This window comes from Macaca mulatta, chromosome X (genome assembly GCF_049350105.2).
Source record: "Macaca mulatta isolate MMU2019108-1 chromosome X, T2T-MMU8v2.0, whole genome shotgun sequence".
Classification (NCBI taxonomy): domain Eukaryota; kingdom Metazoa; phylum Chordata; class Mammalia; order Primates; family Cercopithecidae; genus Macaca; species Macaca mulatta.
Window position 1 is genome coordinate 24,611,722 of NC_133426.1, and position 21,696 is coordinate 24,633,417.

At 37.3% G+C, this 21,696-nt stretch overlaps 1 protein-coding gene across 2 annotated transcripts in view; it reads left to right on the forward strand.

Moving 5' to 3' along the window:
* Positions 1-21,696, forward strand: part of POLA1 (DNA polymerase alpha 1, catalytic subunit) — a 307,406-nt gene that overhangs the window by 101,600 nt on the left and 184,110 nt on the right. For both annotated transcript variants that reach the window (XM_015127112.3, XM_015127113.3), the window contains exons 27-30: positions 12,612-12,644; positions 13,423-13,515; positions 15,341-15,546; positions 17,651-17,783. In XM_015127112.3, coding sequence (XP_014982598.2) covers positions 12,612-12,644; positions 13,423-13,515; positions 15,341-15,546; positions 17,651-17,783 — 465 coding nt within the window. The remainder of the gene's footprint in view (positions 1-12,611; positions 12,645-13,422; positions 13,516-15,340; positions 15,547-17,650; positions 17,784-21,696) is intronic.

Sequence of the window (21,696 nt, forward strand, 5' to 3'; positions counted from 1 at the left end):
ATATCAAATTCTTGAGCCTTGACCAAATTAGAGAGTGGAAATGCACAGGCTGGGTGCAGTGACTTATACCTGTAATCCCAGCACTTTGGGGGTCTGAGGTGGGAGGATTGCTTGAGACCAGGGTAGGCAACATAGTGAGACCCTGTCTTTACAAAAAAATTAAAAAAAAAAAAAAAAGCCAGGCTTGGTGCGGTGCGCCTATAGTCCCAACTACTTGGGAGGATTGCTTTAGCCTAGGAGGTCAAGGCTGCAGTGACCCAAGATTGCCCCAGTGCACTCCAGCCTGGGTGACACAGTGAGATCCTGTTTCCCCCCCAAAAAAAAAAAAAAAAAAAAAAAAAAAAAAAAAAAAGCACAAAGTTCAAGACTGAAGGAGATTGCTTTTTTTAAAGCAGTGAGTAGCCAAACCTCATATATCCTTTATATTGCTTCTTCATATTCTGTATCTCCATCCTAAATTACTTTTCTCAACTTGATCTCTGTTTGATTCAGAATTTCTCTGGATTCTTCCCAGTGAAAGTATAAAATATAATGGGACAGGAGAAAATGTGATTGATAAATGGGAATATGTCATTTGATTGATTCTTAAATATATAGTTGACCCTTAAGCAACATGAGTTTGAACTGTGTAAATACATAAATGTTCTTCCACCTCTGCCACCCTGGAGTCGGCAAAACCAGCCCCTCCTCCTCCTCAGCCCTACCCGACATGAAAATGATGAGGATGAAGACCCTTATGATGATCTACTTCGACTTAATGAATAGTAAAGATATTTTATCTTCCTTATGATTTTCTTAGTAACATTTTTTCTATAGTTTATTGTAAGAAATCATTTTTTTTCTAGTTTATTGCCCACCTTCATATTGTAAGAACATTTTTTTCTCTAGTTTTTTATGTATATAATACATATAAACATACAAAATAATGCATTAACTGTTTATGTTATTGGCAAGGTTTCTGGTCAACGGTAGACTATTAATAGGTTAAGTTTTAAGGGAGTCAAAAGTTATACATGGATTTTTGACTGCAAGGGGATTGGTGCCCCTAACCTCTGCATTGTTCAAGGGTCAACTGTATTTATTCTAGAGGTATGCCTGAACATGTGTCTACAACACGTTTCTCTGGACAGTTGAACACAATTACATTTCCCTAAAACTAGACCATCTTTCTCAAAGAAGATTTTTTTTCTTAAAGTGCACACGTATGTTTATTGCGGCACTATTCACAATAGCAAAGACTTGGAACCAACCCAAATGTCCATCAATGATAGACTGGATTAAGCAAATGTGGCACATATACACCATGGAATACTATGCAGCCATAAAAAAAGGGTGAGTTCATGTCCTTTGTAGGGACACGGATGAAGCTGGACACCATCGTTCTGAGCAAACTATCGCAAGGACAGAAAACCAAACATCACATGTTCTCACTCATAGGTGGGAACTGAACAATGAGAACACTTGGACACAGGGTGGGGAACATCACACACCGGGGCCTGTCATGGGATGGGGGAGAGGGGAGGGATAACATTAGGAGATACACCTAATGTAAATGACGAGTTAACGGGTGCAGCACACCAGCATGGCACATGTATACGTATGTTAACAAACCTGCACACTGTGCACATGTACCCTAGAACTTAAAGTATGATAATAAAAAATAAATAAAAAAGTAAAGTGGGAACCCTCTGTATTTTAATCATAGCTAGCTCATAGAATCTGTTTGTTGAACTTATAGTAGAATGGAGGTGGGCAAGGGATGCCACTTTGTAAAAAATAAAGAGTTGCTTTAAGAGACCATCTAGAAAGTGTGGTCATGATAGAGCATAATTTAGTATTTAGCTCTGGTACTGAGCAAGGGAATTACCCTCTGAGGTGTAGGGCTTAAAACGTTCTCCCTCATCTCACTTCATTTGAAGAAGAGAGTAATTATGGACACTCCAATGACTATTTTGTCACATACTGATCCTAAAAAGGAGCTTTCTAGAAATCAAAATTGCTTCTGTCAAAATGGTGACAGCACCACCTTGGTCACTGTCCAACTTCAGGTTCTCCAGACTACCAGCTGTGTGCTCTTCCAGAATTGAGCTTCAGACCAGGAGCTTAGTAATGACAAGGGACAAGTTGTTAAATCTGCCATTTGTGGGAGCTGGGAGCTCAAAGTTTTCTGGTCAGATTTTCCCATGACCTCAGTTATAAAGAAAATGTTACAGATTCTAGAAAATGCTAATGTCCTTTTTAGCTGTAAGTATTACACTGATTGCAGTGCTTCAGAATTGCCCAACTTCATTATCTGAGCATAGCCAGCCTGACGCCTTCTTCTCAAATAGACAATTATGATCAATTAAGCACTTTTAGGCCTTATAGAATACTTAATTTTATTAGTCAATTATTTGTGCTTTGAAAGAGTTAATGGTAGCTACCCAAGCCATTATTAGAAATTAGAATGTCCCAAAATAGAAAGGCTATTTCCTTTGTGTGTGGCACTGCAGTGGAAAATGCCAAGCATAGTTTTTACTGAGTTAAAGGGTGAGGGAAGGCGGGATGGGGGAGAAAGTTACATGTAAATCATTTAGCCATTAACCTAATGGGTGGGTTTATAAATCCTATTACTATAAGCCCTTTTCATTTCCACTGAGGCCTGGTGCATGCTTGATCCCACTAATGTAAAATTCATTCTGTCTAAGTGATTACTGAAGTAAGACACTTTGAGTCAATTTTAATCAGGTTATGTGAAACTTGCTTGAGCGCTGATATTCACTAAAGCATGGACATAGTTTGGCCATGTCTTAATTAGCCCCCCTGGATGAGTTATATGAGGAGTCAATCAGGGAGCCAAATCTCTGAGCCTTTTCACATGTACATGTTTCTGTGAGCGAAATGAACTGTAGGTAGGGGCTGAAAACACCCACCTCAAAAGCAAGGGGCAAGGACCTTTGGGTGAGTGTGTTTCTGGTCTTAATGAAAATTGTGAATGTTAAGAAATCTGAAAGTTCTATTCTTATGGCGAGTTGGAGCATCCTCAATGGTACTTATGATTAAACAAATCAGAATTTCAGGTTTGGTTAAATATGTGGATCTTCTTTCTAGAAAAATGCACGTAAGCAGACATTCAAATCTTTGCTGACAATTTCAGGGGATTTTCAGATTTCTTGACCTTAGGTTAATACCTACTGCTCCAGTTTTAATTTTAGTGTCTTAGGTTTTTTGTTTTTTGTTAACTGGGGATATAATATTTAAGATTGTATAGGCTCATATTGAGCTCTTGTGTCAGTGAGTAGATTTGGTTCAAGTGTGCTTTAAGGTCAGCTTTACAAGCTGTCCACTGTCCTGTGTCAGATATAACCCCAAGAATGGCAGGAATACTTGTAAATTCAAGTGAAACATATAGGACATGAGCTTCTAGACTGGAAGAGGAATGGAGAATAAGAATATTGTGAAAGGAAGGTTTCTTTAAAGGTGAAAACTGAGTTCTTAAAGGTCAGCATATAAAGTAGGTTTTTAAGAATCCACAGGATGAATAAATAATCATGCTGGGGACAAGAAATTATAAAACATGTTATAAGACAGGGAAGAAATTCACTTTTCCTTTCACACATTCAAAGGCATAGTTTGTGGTATTTTAAGTTTTGGTATCAAAATAATAGCCCTGTCATATTGTAGGGCAATAATGGAGAGATTCTCATAAATAGTATTAAATTTGTCTTTTTGGGAGGAGAAACCTTTCAGAAATTGTTGTTTATTCAGTGTGTTTTATATTCTTCACACATGAGCTACCAGAAGGTCTAGGTTGTAAATTAAGGATTATCTGGAAACTGTAGTTGTATGGGAGAGGTACACTTATAGTCAAGTTTATAATTAATGGGCCTTTGTCATTGGAATAGAAATTCTTTTCTCTTGAGTGAATATTTGTTTACATAACATGCATTGTGTTTGAAGGTGGGATCAAAACTGATTCACTCTTCACTTTTTGCATGGAAAGAGTGGGCATTTAAATGTGTACTGTGTGTGGGCTTCATTGCAGGTCTTTGTAACCAACTTTAGGGTCCTGTTGTTGTAGAGATGCACTTACTGATCGATAATGGCTTTGCTCTTCTCAAGCTGGACCACTAGGCGTTTTCTTCCTTTTTCTAGAGCCTAAAAAATAAATATTTATTGAATTATTACTTTGTGCCAGGCATTCCGTTAGGTTTAATGCCCATGATATAATCTCTGCCTATAATTTGCTTATGGTCTCTTAATCTGACCTTTTTTAATAGAGTGGTGTGTTGTGGTATGCACAGAGTACTTTGGGGGATACGTAGGACTAGGATAGTCGTTAATATCATTGGGTTGGGGAGTCTCGAGAAGGCTTTTCTGACGGTATTAAGTTCCTTGTGAAATAAGTAGGTGTTAGGTAATAATAACCCCTAACATTTATTGAGCTCTTAGGTCCCAGAGATCGTACAAAACAAAGTACATACACTATTAAATTTAATGCTCACAATAGCCCTGTTAGGAAGCTTCAGTTGCTATCTCCATTTTACAGTTGAGGAATTGGAAGGTTAGAGAGGTTATATTGTTTGCCAGAGGTCATTGCACAGCTTATTAGCAGTACTGTTAGGCTTTGAACCCAGGGAGCCTATATTAGGGTTTTCCCGAGAAACAGCCAATAGGAGAGGTGGTGTGTGTGTGTGTGTGTGTGTGTGTGTGTGTGTGTGTGTGTGTGACACATTTATTGTAGAGGCTGTCAAGTCTGAAATCTGTAGGGCAGGCTGGCAGCCCAGGGAAGAGTTGATGTTTCACCTACAGTTGGAAAGCAGTCTGTAGCAGAATTCCTTCTCCCTTGAGGGACCTCAGTCTTTTTCTTTTAGGGCCGTCAACTGATTGGATGGGGCCCACTCACACTGTGGTGGATATACTGCTGTACTCAGAGTCAACTGATTTAAATGTTAATCTCATTTTTAAAAAATAGCTTTACAGTGACATCTAGACTGGTGTTTGACCAAATATCTGAGTACCATGACTTAGCTAAGTTGACACATAAGATTAATCATCACACAGCCTAACTTCTCAACTCACATTTTTAACCACTTGGGGAAATAGCATGTAAAAACATAGAAGCAAGAAAAAAAGCACAGCATGTTTAATGAACCTAAAATATTTTGGGAGGGCTGGATTGAAGGTGCATGTAGGAAGTGTTAGAAGATGAGATAGGCCTCAACTAGATGAGTCTCAAGGACAGGCTCAGGGGGTTGAATATTATTTCAAGGAGTACATTTTATTCTAGAAAGAACACTGGCAAAGTGTGAAGATTGGCTTGGGAGGTAGTGATGCTAGAGACAGGTAGGCCAAGTGAGTGATGGGTGTCTGAAGGAAGGATATGGGAATGCAGAAAAGGTGCCACATTGGAAAGATGCAGTATAGTTAGTGTAACATATGTGGGCTCATTGGATTAGAAAGGAAACCATTTGGGGCCGGGCGCGGTGACTCACACCTGTAATCCCAGCGCTTTGGGAGGCCGAGGAGGGTGGCTCACCTGAGGTCGGGAGTTCCAGGCCAGCCTGGCCAACATGGTGAAACCCCGTCTCTACTGAAAATATGAAAACTAACTGGGCGTGGTGGCACCCGCCTGTAATACCAGCTACTCGGGAGGCTGAGGCAGGAGAATTGCTTGAACCTGGAAAGTAGAGGTTGCAGTGAGCCGAGATCGTGCCACTGTACTCCCAGCCTGGGCGACAGAGCGAGACTCCATCTCAAAAAAAAAAAAAAGATAGAAAGGAAACCAGTCCTTTGTTCCGGTTGAAGGTTTCTGGAGGGGCCAATTATCATCTTTGGAGCTGGTTAAGGGTTTGGAGGAGATGGGTGGGATTTATAATGAATGCTTATGGGACCAACAGTTGAATGTGTGCCTGGAGAGAGAAAACGCTGTCATCAGTGTGTATCGCTGATTCTCAACCAGTGCAGTTTTGCTCCTCCTAGGAAGTGTTTGGCAATATCTGGACACAATTTTGGTTGTCACAGCTGGAGAGAGGAAGAGCACACGGGCATATGTGTGCACTCATACTACTGATGAAATCTAGTGGGTAGGGGCTAGGGATGTTGGTAAACATCCCACAATAGACACAGGATAGCTCCTTATAATAAATAATTATTCAGCCTAAAATGTTAATAGTACTGAAGTTGAGAAATCTTGATATATGTGTATAGGTGTATATATACTCCCTAAGTGTGGAAAAGAAATCTCAACACGTGTTGTATGTTATTATGTATTTTAAATGTACCCACTCACATTAAGTGCATAAAGATGTATCCAGGCAACTTGTGAGAACTTACATGTTTCTAGTTATTTTACAACCACATAGCCCTCAAAAGCAACCTAGAATATGGAAATATATCCTCACAATGCTAGTTATCCTTGTTAGATACACTAGTGCCACCTTTTCCTAATATTGAAGAAGTAAATGTGGTTGAAAGACAAACCAACCAAATATAATGAAGAGACGTTTCTACATGTCAAAGTTGGATTCTAGATTTTTAGATCTGCAAGGAATCTCAACCTCTTCATTTTATAAATAAGGATGTTGAGAGCTAGAAAGGGAAACCAGCTTGGTCCCAAATCACTTAGCTGGTAATTGGCAGTTTAAACAAGTACTCTGATTCCAGACCCTAGACTTTAAAAAAAACAAAACAAAACAAAAAAAAGAATATTTGTATAACATTTTATCTATGCAAAGCACTTTTTAAGCATATGGTTCTTTTTATTCTTACCTAGCTCAGGGAGCAAGGTGGGAATATCACCCCAATTTTAGAGAAAGTAAAACTAAGGTTTAAAGGCAGTAAGTAGCCCAGTATCACAAAAGTGTTTAGTGAAGACAGAAAGTACGATGCTTATTAAATCCATAGCCCATGTTTCTTGAGCATTTTTAGAGAAGACACAAATCTAAGAATAACAGAGAGTCGGAAAAAGACAATCTAATAGACTAAGGATGAAATAAATTGTTCATCAAGTGGGAGAACTGAGTGGTACTGAGTCCTGCTTGGCAGTTGCTGAAATTTGGAATGTGGAACGCTTAGGTAATGGTTAGATTATCAAATATCATAATATTTATATTAATATTTCATCTGCCTTTCTCTTCCCTAGCCTTCAAAACCATTTATTTTACTACCCCTGTTATGCTAATGTATTGTTTAATTTCCAGTTTATTTCTAATTTTATATAATTGATAATGGAAGAATCCTAAAGCCATTGAGATTTCAGTTGTCATTCTGTTTCTGCATTATTTGTTTAGAATTTCACCTTTCTCAACATTTTCTTAACTTGTAGGATATCCTTTGTGTTTAATATCTGCATCACACACCAAAGTGGGTTTCTCATTAATATGTAATACTATAGTAGACATGTTTTTGGAGTAGGACCTTGAAACTTTTTTTTTAAGCTGTGGAAAGCTGGTGTTTTCTCTCTATTGTTTAGTATTAGTAAGTACTCTTTTAGTCTGTAATAGCATCTAAAAACATTTCATAACCTTTGGATGCTTTGCAAAACAACAGTATTCTATTTTAACAAAATACAAAGACTCAGGTGTTATCCTGAACTTATTAGGAGAGCCTACAAATACACATCTTGGTAGTAGTTGGTCTTAGGTTGCTGCTGTTGTTAACCTTGGCACACAAAAAAAGCATCTTTCTGCTTAGTAAACCATATCGTGGGTGTATTCATGAACAAATTATTTTCTTTAGAAAACAATTTTTGATACACATCTAAATTTCCTTTCTAGTTCCCACTACCCTTTTCCAGCCTTCAGAAGCTCAGACTGGGGTTAAAATTCCTTTTCGTATTATTTTAATTATTGCTCTCCCCACCTCCACCCCTTTCCTGTTTCCCCCTCCTCTTTTCCCCTAACGGCACTGTTCTGCAAAGCCTGCAATGATTGATATGATGGCAGTGCTGTCATTCTTTTTAACCAAAAAAAAAGTCATTTTTGTTCTAGTTATTTTAATAGAGTCCCATTAAAGATGTATTGCTGACTGAAATATCGGCATGAAGGGCTCTCACTGAGCTGAGCCCAGGAATTAAGAAGTCAGGAAATCGGCTGCTGCATTGCAAGAGAGCCTTGTGTGACACCGAGTCTCCTGATTGGGGAGATCATTACTGCTATTATGACTCGACTTGCGTAGGAATTTTAAATTCCATCTGAATGTCAGTAATAACCCTCTTAGCAAATTATCCTGAATAAAATCACGAAGGCATTTTATATAATAGGTGTTGAATTACTGGATAGATTTGCTAATTAAATACTCTTTGTTCTGCTGCAGTTGACATTACAGGGTAAGATCTTGAACAATTATTCTCAACAGCTGTACTTTGTTAAGGGAAAAATTAACCACAAAGTTTATTTTTTTACACTTGAAGTTGGCAGATTTTTGAAATGTGCTTGAAAAAATTCCATCATCCAATTGGTAATGAGTAGATAAATATGCAGGTGTTGCTGTGAAATCAGATAACTGCAGACTGCCTTATTAATGAATTTAGCAAGCCTTTATAGCCCTGTTTTCTAGCCGTTAGCACTTATAAAGTGATTTTTCTGTCAGAATGGGCAGCTTTAATATTACACTTGTCACTTCAAAGTGAACTTATGAATGGTCATCTTGTAATCATGGTACCTTGTGTCTAGTAGACCTTTCTGGGTACTTGTGGCTATTTTTTAAAATGTGTTTCTTCAATGGGGAAAATATCTGTAATGTGTAAGTTTTTGATTGTTGGCTTCTAGGACATTTATGTGGTATGAGGCTTTATTTTATTTTATTTTAGAAGGTAGTGGGACATAATGAAAAGAAAATGAAACAAAGTCCAGCTTCTAGATCAAGCTCTTGGGCAAAATCTCAGAGCCTGATTTTCCTCATCTGTCAGTTGGGATTTATAATACTGTGTACCCCTTAGGATTATTCACTTAGCATTCTATAAATGTTTATTAACAGCTCCCATGTACCAGGCCTCTGGTAGATAGTAAGAATTTGGTAGCTCCCTGGGTATCTAACAGCTGAGCCCTCCCCAGTGAGCAGTTTGAGTTGAGGGCTGGACTTGAGGGCAGCTTTCAAGTATTTCTGCTCATTAGCACTTGGATAAGCATTGGACTAGAGAGGGCACTATGATACCCACCATCTAGAACTGCTTAGTGAAAAAACATGACAGGTTAGGGGTCAGACTGGTTGTGGGTTGTCTTGTATAGAATGGGCTGAAGAGTTGACAAACTGTGGTGAGGACCTTGAACCTGAGACAGAACATTGTCATCAGCTACTCGTGAGGCCCACTGAAAAGATGGTAAGATCCACAGAAATCAGTACAATCTCTGTAGAGAGCTATTGGGTTATATTTATTTTTAAAAATTTGAAACATAACAACCTTTGACCCAGCACGTCCACTTGTCTTGTTACTGGCAGATTTGTATATTACACATGTATAGGGATTATTTGTTGAAGTATGGTTATAACGGTAAAGAGTAGAAACAACTTTTGTGTTCATTAATAGAACACTAGTTAAATAAATTACGTTCTATTTATACAATGGGGTACTATGTAGTCATTAAAAAATAATAAGGCAGCTCTTTATGTGTGGATTTGAAATAACCTCTAGGATAAGTGCTAGGTGAAAAAAGCAGTTGCGGCGTAATCTATAGTTTACCATTTCTGCAAAAAAAAGACATCCACCAAAAGGTTTCTGCCACCAAAAGGTTTCTGCCACCAAAGAAAATCATTTTGGTAGCAGTCCTCAGGTTATGCATGGCAATGGTTGTGAGTTGGTGACAGGATGGAGTAGGGGTGGATGATGGATCTGAAAGGTGAAGGTTGCCAGTTCACATTGAAGGTACACTCAGGGATGACATAGTAGATTTGGTTCATGTTGTGAAACAAGAGTAGAAGAAATTGGTTATTGAATATGTGGAGTTGTAGTAAAAGGTTGACAATCTGCTCCTCAGGTATTTTATTGAGGTAACAGTTATGTTATGGTGTTGTCTATTGTGATGAGGAAAGCTAAGTCTAGCAAACTGTGAGACGCAGAGGATAAAGAGGACCCTTGATAAGTAGTTCTGTCCTCACTATGATTAATTTGCCTTGGGTTGATCTCATTATTGCCCTTTCCCTAAAGGAATTGTCAAGTATTCTCCCACAATGCCTTTCCCTGCAATTTAAATGTTAAAAAATGAAGATGAAGTTGGGGAGAGTGAGTGTTTTTTATGTTAGCTGAATTTTAGTGTCTAGTGGAAAAGTAATTGGGATTACTACAGGACCTATTAGTCACCTGGCAAACAGTTTTTTGAGTGCCTGTTATAGTGAAGTCTGCACTTAGGCATCAACACATGGTCTGACCTCCAGGAGCTTGTAGTCTAGTTTGGGGTGGCTAGGTGGGAGCTAATAACATAAAACATCATTGAAGTACTAGTAGAATAATGCAAACATAGATGAGAAGAGAGAGACAGGTATGGGCTGGGCCAGTCAGCTCATGCAAAGATTTGAGCTGAGGGTTGTAAAATTCAATGACAGGAAAAGGACTGGGGAAGGAATTCCAGGTAGGAGACACACTGCATGAGTGAAGGCATGAAAAGATGAGTCTATACACAGTTAACTGTTGGAAGACTGGGAGATTTATTCTGTCCAGCAAGAGGATCTGTGTAAAAGAATAACAGGCCATACAAGTGGAACAGTGGTTTAGGTGCAGTTGCAGAATTTGGTCTTGACCTTGTAGGCATCGGAGAGGCATTGAAAACATTTAGGAGATTGGTAATGATATTCAGGGTGAGTTGATGAGACCTAAAGCCAGTAGAGATGCGAATTGGTTCATCCTCAGTGACAACCTCATTTCCATGGTGTCAGACGCTTTCCACCTTGCAGCCAGCCCTGCTCAGCATGTTAGCTTGCACCTAGGAATGGCCCTTCATAGCCATGGTGATGGTTGCCACTGCTCCAAGCAGCCCTCAGTCTAAAAAGGTAGTCCCCCACCGCCTGCCCTCTCAAATCAGGAAGGAAAACCTTTCACAGAAGCATCCTACAGGGATTCTCCTTAAGTTTAATTGGCCAGGATTCTGTTCACATGCACACGCCTAAACTGATCGCTGTTTCCAGAATGGAATTGCCATGATTATCTTAGTCCAATGGTCCTTAAGCCAGCTTGCAATGTAAGAATACTGTCGGGGCCAGGTATTGTGTTTTTTGTTTTTTGTTTTTTTAAGATCCCCAGGTAATTCCACTGTACAGTCAGTATTAAAACTACTGGCTTACCCTAATCAGAATTCACCATTCACCACCCCCAGGGCAGGAGAAAGGGCTTCCTTGTCTAAGAACATAATATTAATACAGTGAACATCTGAACAAAACTGGGAGATAGTAATAAAGGGCAGAGGGCAATAAAAAATGGAAAGTAATGGATATATATAAAAGATACTCTAAAGACAGGATTTACAAAGCTCTGTGATAGGGAAGACAGGAAAGAAGTGACACCATGAAACTTGAGCTTAGTTGACAAGGAGGACTATTGAAGTAGGAGAAATAAATATGAATGAAATAAACCTTTATTTGGTCTATTGGAAAAGTGACCTCAGCTTTAGACTGATGCTTTGAAAGATGGGTGATAGCAGAGAGGCAATAGCATGGAGTGACTAAGGCCCCATACTCGTCAGAATGCTTGGGTTCATATCCTTGTTTTGTCATTACTAGGACACTAATTTCTCTTTGTCTTTTGGCATCTAACAAATGAGGCTATTAATAGTAGCTACCCCTTGGAGATCTAGGGGAATGAAATGAGAAAATGCACAAGGTGTTCCTTGCACAGCATCTAGCACATGTATTTTAAACACACACCCTCCCCCACACCCCCCCACACACCCCCCCACACACCCCCCCCACACACACACTTTCTCTCTGAGTCCTAATTATGTCATATTACTATTTTTTAAGAGGCTGTTTGTTAAAATATGTGTTACTTCTGATCTGGCTCAAAATAATTTATATCAGTTTTTATTTCTATCCACATTGTAGCCTAAATATCTCTGAAGGGCCTGGGGACAGACTCATCAACAGCTATTATCTTTGTTGGTCTTCATTCACTGAATGTTTCTTGAGCCCCACCTTTTTACTGGCTACTGTGGTAGCTCCAGGCAATATAGTGAAAATCTATCTACTCTCTTTCTTCAATGAATTTAGTCTAGAGAAGAATTTTAAGTGTAGTATGCTTTTTTTTTTTTTAACTTTTTAAGATCCTGAATACCATGAGTAAGAATTGCCAGATTTGAAATGCTTTGTTAAGCTTTTTTTAGGCATGCAGTTCTATTTAAGTATTAGTAATGAGAATAGTTCGCTTTTTTGCCATGTTATAGAGATATTTTATTGTGTGTTTATTAAAGATATATACCTGTGTATATGCATGCATATCTCTGGCTCAGAATCAGCATAGAGGCAAACTTATTTTTAGATTACATTGATGTTACTGTTATTTTAAGGGCTGTCGTTAGAAAACCTTCAAGAGCTTTAGAAATATATGGAAATGGCAAATCATTGAGAGCTACCTATCTCTATGTGCTTCTATTTATGTCTTTATAATTGTGTAATGTATTAATCTTGACTTTTGTTTCATTTAGATTTTGATGCATACAAAAGAGATGGTACAAAAGGTAATGTTGAGCATTTTCATTGTATAAAACTCTTAAATATTGTAACTGGTAATGTTTTTGTATTCAAGGAAAACTGTAACCCAAACAGACTGGAAATTGCTTCTTAGGTTGCCTAGTTTACATTTATAATCCCTCCTAAAGTATTACAGCTTTTTTCTTTTACCAACACTGATATGATCTAGCCCCTGCTTGAAGCCTATATGTGAGTGTTTCAAGCAAATTAGTAACAGTGCTAATTAGAGTTTATTTCCAGGCCTTTATACTGTATGTGCTCTAGTGTTGTTTGTTATGATTGATTTTTTTTGGCACTCTTCATATTCTACTAAATACTGTTTGCAACTGTATTAAGAATTTAACATGGATTTGTGCCTCTGAATTTATAGAATCCATTATGTTTTCGCTTCTTAAATTGCCATGACCACTAAGCATGTGGTACAGTGGATAAATATAGACCCCATTTCCTAGTCTTTTATTCTCTTTTTCCTCATTATTTAATTTGATATTTTGTTTCTGTTGAAACTAGACACAATTCTCCTTCCACTCCACTCTCTATTTTAAGAAAATTTGAGAGATTTTCTTGATGTCAGGGTGCTTGCCTTTCTGGTTTATAGGGGCTTAATCTTCAATTGTATACCCTGACAATATAAATAATAATTAACATAAACTTTTGAAAAGTCTGTGGAGCCTGTAATATCTGTAGTATGGAAAATCTTTAGTTTCATTGTGTGTAATGGTCACTGTGTTTTTGTTAATTTTTATAATTTTTGCTTTTCATTAGATGAATCTTGAAGTTATTTATGGAGATACAGATTCAATTATGATAAACACCAATAGCACCAATCTGGAAGAAGTATTTAAGTTGGGAAACAAGGTGAGATAATTTTATGGAATTATCTGCTTTACTTATTTTTGTGAATTCTGTTTTTAACATGGGACACTATAAATTCATGTATATATGAATGTGTGTGCTTCTGAAAATAATAAACTTGGTGTCTCTCAATTCTTCTATTTTTCTTTATTATTTTTTTCTGAGACAGGGTCTCACTCTGTCACCCAGGCTTGAGTGCAGTGGTGCGATCAGGGCTCACTGAAGCCTTGACCTCCTGGGCTGAAGTGATCCTCCCGCCTCAGCCTCCTGAGTAGCTGCGACCACAGGCACTCGCCACCATGCTCAGCTAATTAAAAAAAATTTTTTTTTGTAGAGATTTCTTTTTGCCCAGGCTGGTTTTGAACTCCTGGGTTCAAGCGATCCTCCCGCCTTGGCCTCCCAAAGTTCTGGGATTACAGGCATGAGCTTCCATGCCCAATCCTTTTGTGTTTTTTTGTTTGTTTGTTTGGTTGGTTTTTTTTGAGACATAATCTCGCTCTGTGGTCAGGCTAGAGTACAGTGGCGTGATCTTGGCTCATTACAACCTCCGACTCGCTGGTTCAAGCAATTCTACTGCCTCAGCCTCCTGAGTAGCTGGGATTACAGGTATGCACCATCACACCCCCCTAGTTTTTGTATTTTTAGTAGAGACGGGGTTTCACCATGTTGGCCAGGGTGGTCTCGATCTCCTGACCTTGTGATCCACCTGCCTTGGACTCCCAAGTGCTGGGATTATAGGCATGAGCCACCGCACCCGGCCCCCTCTTGTTTTTAATTTCTATTCCAGCTGTTTGTTTCAAGGATGAAATTCAAAGGTATTTATTTTTTTCTTTAAATGGTAGATCCATTTTTCCTTTGAAAACAGTCTAAGTGTTATGTGTTTAAGATGTGTTCACGTTGGTACTTACTACATTGTGTGATTCATATGTCTGGTAGGATTCAGGTACATTTTATACATAAATACATACATATACACTCACAACTGTAATTTTTATAGGATTACTTAAAATATATTTGAAAAGACAAGGGAGGGGACATTTTAAAATAATCATTTGTAGCCTCTTAATAGCAATTTGCAATCGCAATTCACAGTGTTTTAGAAACACTTGCTATGTTAAGATATTGTCCCAATGAACTAAAACTAAGATACCATCTTACAAACTGACGACTTCCTATCTTTCCCTCCTGGAATATGTGGAATTTGAATGGTAATCTTCACTTGACAGCAAGCCTGGCACATTGTACTTATACTGGGCCTTGAAAAGTTGAATATTTTCCCTGGAGGCGATGTTCTGTGCCTTGACCCTGTCAGAAAGAGCAGAGGACTCTTTATTTATTTGTTCAGCATACAGTTGTTTGCTTATAGTCAAGGTGTTAAGGGAGATCTTAAACATTATTTTAATAGTCAAAGTTTGACTTCTTTATTTCTGGCCACATATTTACTTGTTGGACTATCTGTTCACTAACTAACTGAATAGTTTGGAGGCAAGTACTATACATATGTATTAAGTCTTTACATTCAACAAAGACTGTTTGATAATTTTCATATATTACCTGGGGCTGATCTAGCCAGTCCTGTCCTTTGGTTGCATGGGATGATCTATTATTGTCTCTCTCTCTTTTTTTTTTAATCTATTTTTGTCCCTGCAGTTTTCAGTGTCTTTGCTCTATACCCAGTGTAATATCATGTTACATACAAGCCAAGTAAAATTCCAATATTGTATGACTTCAAGTTCTGTTTAGATTAACTCTTGGGAATCTGTAACATGTTTATCTTCTCCCTGTTAGATGTTTGAGAAGCTAATATTAATATTTGAAATTTTCACAGGTAAAAAGTGAAGTGAATAAGTTGTACAAACTGCTTGAAATAGACATTGATGGGATTTTCAAGTCTCTGCTACTGCTGAAAAAAAAGAAATACGCTGCTCTGGTTGTTGAGCCAATGTCAGACGGGAATTATGCCACCAAGCAGGAGCTCAAAGGATTAGATATAGTTAGAAGAGATTGGTGTGATCTTGCTAAAGACACTGGAAAGTGAGTTCAGCTTTCAGTTTTGCTTTTCTTGTTTGTCTTTTAAAAATTCAGGTGTGAATGATGTAGAGAATGCTTATGAATCTGCCAAGCGCAAGAACACTTCTTTGTTATTTTTATTATTCATTCTTATTAATAATTCTTATTTGGAATGGAATTTTATAGGTAGATTAAAACTTAGAAAAAGCCAAATTTGCTCAGAAAGAAATGCTTGCTGTAAGATACATCTCATGAGTTTTTAACTCATGGTAAGGGCAAACCTTCACACTTCAGATCCTTGTAGAGTTGGTTTTGTTGATGTTGGTTTGTTTTGCTTTATTGTTACTATTAGAAAGTGCCTTGTTTTGTGCTCCTGAATCTTCCTAGAGTCTCTTTAGGAACATAATTGTTAAGATTTTCCCATTTTATGGCTTAAAATGTTCTGGGATTCAAAATGGGCCATGGAGTGAGACTTTGTTCCCACCCGTATGATTTGTGTGTAAATGATTCTTACTAATACCAAGTTAATTTAAGGACTACTTCTCAAATCCTGTGTGTACCTCAGAATTAGTAAATATCATGATTGACCTCCTAGCTTTGCACCTGAGACTGAAGAATGTGATAATAAAACCTGCTTTTTTAAGGGTCATATTAATGTATAAAGCACCCATTTCAAAATGAATTTTTAGGCCGGGCACAGTGGCTCAGGCCCATAATCCCAGCACTTTGGGAGGCTGAGGTGGGCAGATTACTTGAGGTCAGGAGTTGGAGACCAGCCTGGCCAACATGGGGAAACCCGTCTCCACTAAAAATACAAATATTAGCCGGGCGTGGTGGCGCATGCCTCTAATCCCAGCTACTGGGGAGGCTGAGGCAGGAGAATCGCTTGAACCTTGGAGGTGGAGGTTGCAGTGAGCCGAGATTGCACCATTGCGCTCCAGCCTGGGCGAAGAAGCGAGACTCTGTCAAAAAAAAAAAAAAAAAAAGAATTTTTAGGTGCTTCATGTACCATCTTAATTTGTGACCTTGACCAATTCCGAAAGTAGAAGAACTTTTTTCTTTAAAGCTAATTTTCACATCGATTTTAATATTCTGAATGTTGGCATTTAAAAACTTGCTTTCTAGTCTTCCTCTTGCTGTCAAGTTGGGAGATTGAGCAATTATTGGTTCTGCAAAACTACTCTTGATTAGGCAAAGTTGACCATCTGAGTATAGGTCACTGTGAGCCTTTTACCAAATGTAAAAATGTTTGAAATGCTTCATTGCCCCCAAATGTACCCAAAGATGAAAGTACTTTGTATAGACTGTGGATTAGAGTGTTCTCTTCAGCTTTGTGTTTTCTAAGAAAAGACGCATCATAATAGAAGTAAATTTCTCTTGAGTTAGAAATGTATTAGTAATTAAAGCTATACAAATGTTTTTGTCAGGGTTCTTTTTCTGACAAATTATAATGCAGCTGTCAAAGCCTCGCTCTGCATTTTCTCAGAAATGGATAAAATATTGACTTTCTTACTCCTTTCCTTTTTCTTTTTCCTTTGGGTCTGGTTGAATAACATGAAGTTTTTAAGGAATAGCATAAGGGAGAACACTGAGCAACAAAATGAAGGTGAAGAAAGAAAAGTTTGAAATCTTTATTTTTTTTTAAAAATTTATGTAAAGGGCTTCATATTTCTACTCACCTAGCTCATGGTTGTTGTCTCAGGTGGAGATGATATCTTGATATCAGAGATAATGTCTTGGTGCTTTGTGAGGAAAGTGAAATATCTGTCTTCTAAAATTTTAACTTATGAGTAGAATATAACTGCTTGTGAATTTTGTAATTGCATAAAAATATGGAACACATGCTTTTCTTCATCACATTTTATGTAAAATATTAGCTGCCACATAAAAAATGATCTATATGTTTAGGGTCAAACCCGACATTATAAGGCTGGCAAACTTTCGGTAGAGTTGGTGTTAAAAAACAAATAGTAACTGCTTTTTCAACATTAACCCTCATACTAGCTCTTACTGTAGCTCTTGGCCACATGTTAATATAATGGCATTTCTCTTCCTTTCTTCTCCTTTACCAGTAAAATATGATATTAAAAAATCGACTGCTGTCTTTTTTTTTTTTTTTTTTTTGTAGCTTTGTGATTGGCCAGATTCTTTCTGATCAAAGCCGGGACACTATAGTGGAAAACATTCAGAAGAGGCTAATAGAAATTGGAGAAAATGTGCTAAATGGCAGTGTCCCAGTGAGCCAGTTTGAAATTAACAAGGTAAATGTAGCATTTATTGCTGAGCCCAGCTGCTGTCATGTGTTTTTCCCCTCCTTCAGATAGTTGAAGAACCACCTCATCCTTGCAATTGAAATAAATTCTAACTGGTGATGAAAGCTGCTTAACAACTATCTCACAGATTGAGTATTAGCATACCTCTTCCAGCCACAGGTACTGCCATGTCTGCCACAGAGACCTTCTTTCTCTGGTCCTTACTTTAATTCTTGGAAGACTTGTTTCCAGAGGTCCTATGGAGTGATACAGTTTACATACTGGGGACTGGAAAACACTACTTTCTTCATAGTTCCCCTAAGTAATAGTTGTTTGGGGTGTGGGCCTGTAAGCTTATTGTGTGCATGTGTGCATTCATGTGTGTGTTTAGCTTCACAGATGGTGATCCTTAGAGGTGCTGTAATCAGAAGGCTTTTGGGGACAAAAGTTATTTAGGGATAGTCTTAGTTGTTGAAAATAGGGAATGATTTTTCTTACCTAATTTGAAAAACAGAATCTTGATTTCCAAAGTGCTATGTAATAAACAAAATGTTAGGTTACAGATTTTTTTCCCATTTTAGTACCCTTATATATTCAGAAGCTAGTTTTGCAAATACCATGCTACCCATTTTGTGGTAGATTTCGTTGTCAAAGTGCATACAGAAAAAATTAATGAAAAAGAATCTAATACTGACAGTAAATGGAAGTTTTAGAATGAAGACTTATTCATAATACTCTGTGCTAATGTAATGCTTGTCATTTTTGTACATGTCTGTACTGTTGAAAACATTTTTATATTGCAGCAATTACAATATGTTATTTAGAAATATATTTTCATTTAACATAAACATTTTCCCACATTTTTATATTACCTTAAAAATCAAATTAATCAGTGTATTAATCTTCTGTTTCACTGATACATCTTTAAATTTGTTGATTATTAAATGTTTTCTATTATAAATAACTCTATTGAACATCTTTGTTTATTTACCTTTTTGCATTTGGATGAATTACTTTATTTTAGGTTCCTTGAAGGAAAATATTTGAGTCAAAAGATGTGAATATCTGTATGACTTTTGCCAAATTGCTTTGTAAAAGGATGATACCAATTGATAATAGCAAAATATGCCAGTTTCACCACAGTTTTGCATGTAGTGGTGATGATATTTAAATAAAACTTTGCTACCATAATGAATATGAGGCTGTGTTTCACAGTTGCATTGAATTTGCATTTCTTTGATTCCTAGAAGGGATGAATATTTTCTTACAGTTTATGTTTATTCTTAGGTAAGTTGTTTCCTGTACCTTGACTATGGCATCCTTAATGTCATGAAAGAAGACATTTGTTTATACATTAGAAGGGGACAATGTTTCTTGGCACTGGCTCTCCACTTTAAGTGATGAAGTGTACACATATTGGCATAGAATCACTGTGTCATCTAGAAAGCAGTTTCCTTTTAGATTTTGTTTTCTTTCTCAAAAATTTATATGAGTAAGAGTTATGACTTAAGTCTTCTTTTGGTCAGTTTTTGCATCAATTCTGCATATTGTATCCCTTATCCTGTCTACCTTCCTAGAAACTTGGGCTTCTATCACAAGGGCTTCCAGGGATGAGTTTGGGAGTGTCAGTCCCAGCATGACTACATAATTGGCAAAATAACACTGAGCACATCTTCTTTAGGGTAGTGGGCCCACACTGTAATCCCCTCATATGAATGATGACACAATATTACTAGTGTGCAAAAAGAAACTTAGAGTCATAGGTATACTGACAGTGTCTGAGTTCTGATGAATAGTCTGCATTCTTTTAAGTTTTTATTGAAATTTCTAGACTTACGTAAAAGTAGAGAGCATGGTATCATGAATCCTCATGTATTCATCACTCAGCTTCAATAATTATCAACTTGTAGTGACATTTTATTATTACCAATAACAATAATAGTTAATACTTAGCATCTAGTATGATAGGGGCTATGAATAGATTTTTCTGTGGCAGAACTGAAACTGTGACTTACTGTCTTTATATTCTCCATATCACTTAGCATAGCCATTGGCAAATAGTAGTTGTTCAGTAAGCATTGAAAGAATTCATTTGCTTGTTTAATCATCCATTCAACAAACATGGAGTACCTCTTATGTATACAGTGCTAATTCTGGGATATAAAGTTGAATAAGGAATGCATGGTCCATATTTTCAAAATGCTGATGGTCTATTAAAAGTATTTACTGTCGGCCGGGTGCGGTGGCTTGTGCCTGTAATCCCAGCACTTTGGGAGGCCGAGGCGGGTGGATCATGAGGTCAGGAGTTCAAGACCAGCCTGACCAACATGGTGAAACCTCATCTTTACTAAAAAATACAAAAATTAGCCGGGCGAGGTGGCAGGCGCCTGTAATCCCAGCTACTCAGGAGGCTGAGGCAGGAGAATCGCTTAAACCTGGGAAACAGAGATTGCAGTGAGCTGAGATCACGCCACCGCACTCTAGCCTGGGTGAAAGAGCAAGACTCCGTCTCACAAAAAAAAAAAGAAAAGAAAAAGAAAAATGTATTTACTGTCCCATTATTCTTAACTTTTATTTAATAGAGAAGAATTTCTGCAGTGTTGATGTAAGTACAGTAAATTCTGATGAAAGGGCTATCTTTATTATAGTTCTGTATCTATTTACAGTAAGCTCTTCATATGTTAAAGGTCATGTATCCTGATAATCTTTAGCATTTGTCTAAATACTTGCACTATTTAAAACTTGTGAGCAATTCAGTTTCTACATTTTACTGCCTCCAAAGGAGAGTGGAATGGAAGAGTCTATGTATGTGACTGGGTGACTGGTTGTGGATGGTCTCATGAGAAGATTTTTTTTTTTTTTTTTTTTTTTAGGTGATGCTGGTAGGGCTTGAAAATGACAGGTTAAATTAGGGTGGAGACATGCATGAAGTGATGGGATTTACCTTTAGAGATTTTAGCCCTTGTTGCCAAAAGCAACCGAAAAACAGCATGTGTGATTTTGCTGAACTACTGCAATCTTAGCTTAAATATATTTCACAAAGTAACACAAAATACTTCACAGCTGATTTTTATAGCTCTGGCTAACTTGAGCCTAAACCACCAGGAAGCATTTTTTTTTTTTTTTTTTTAAATGAAGCCTTCTAAAACTAGCTTGTAAAGTCCCCAAATAGCCTACATCTAATAATTGGGAAGTATGTCAGCTGAAATTTAGAATTTCTTAACATTGCACTAAAGAATAATCCATTGAAGAAGATAATTGATTTCTTAAGTACTGTTATATCAGTTAAGATTTCTATACTGTATTGCTTGTCCAAGACAATCAAAACTTCACATATGCCAGGTTTGAGGAGATTGAAATACTTGGGAGAGTTTCCTAGGCACTCTGCTACACTGAGTATGAAATTTAGTAAGTTTACATAACTTGGGCATGTGCAGCCATGTGTGAGGACCTGCTTTATTCTACATCAGTTCTCCGATTTCTTGGTCTTAGGACACCTTTATACTCTTAAAATAATTGAAGACCCCAAGAGCTCTTGTTGATGTGGTTTATCTCGATATTTAGTATGTTAGAAATTTAAAAACATTTGTTAATTTATTTAAAAATAGCAATAAACTGATTATATAATTACAAAAAAATAGCATTTATTTCTATGAAAATAATTATATCTTTCAAAACAAAGAAAAATTTAGCCTGAGGAGTAGTATCATTTTACAATTTTGCACATCTCTTTAATGTCTAGCTCAGTAGATGACATCTGGGTTTTCATTTCTGCTTCAGCATACAATCTGTTGTGAAACATGGTTTGGGATGAAGTATTGGAAGAAATCCAGTTTAACCCAAACATGTAGTTAGAAAAAGGAGAAGTATTTTAGTGTTTTTTTTCCTGACATTTGAATGTATTTTTCTTTGATCCTGCACC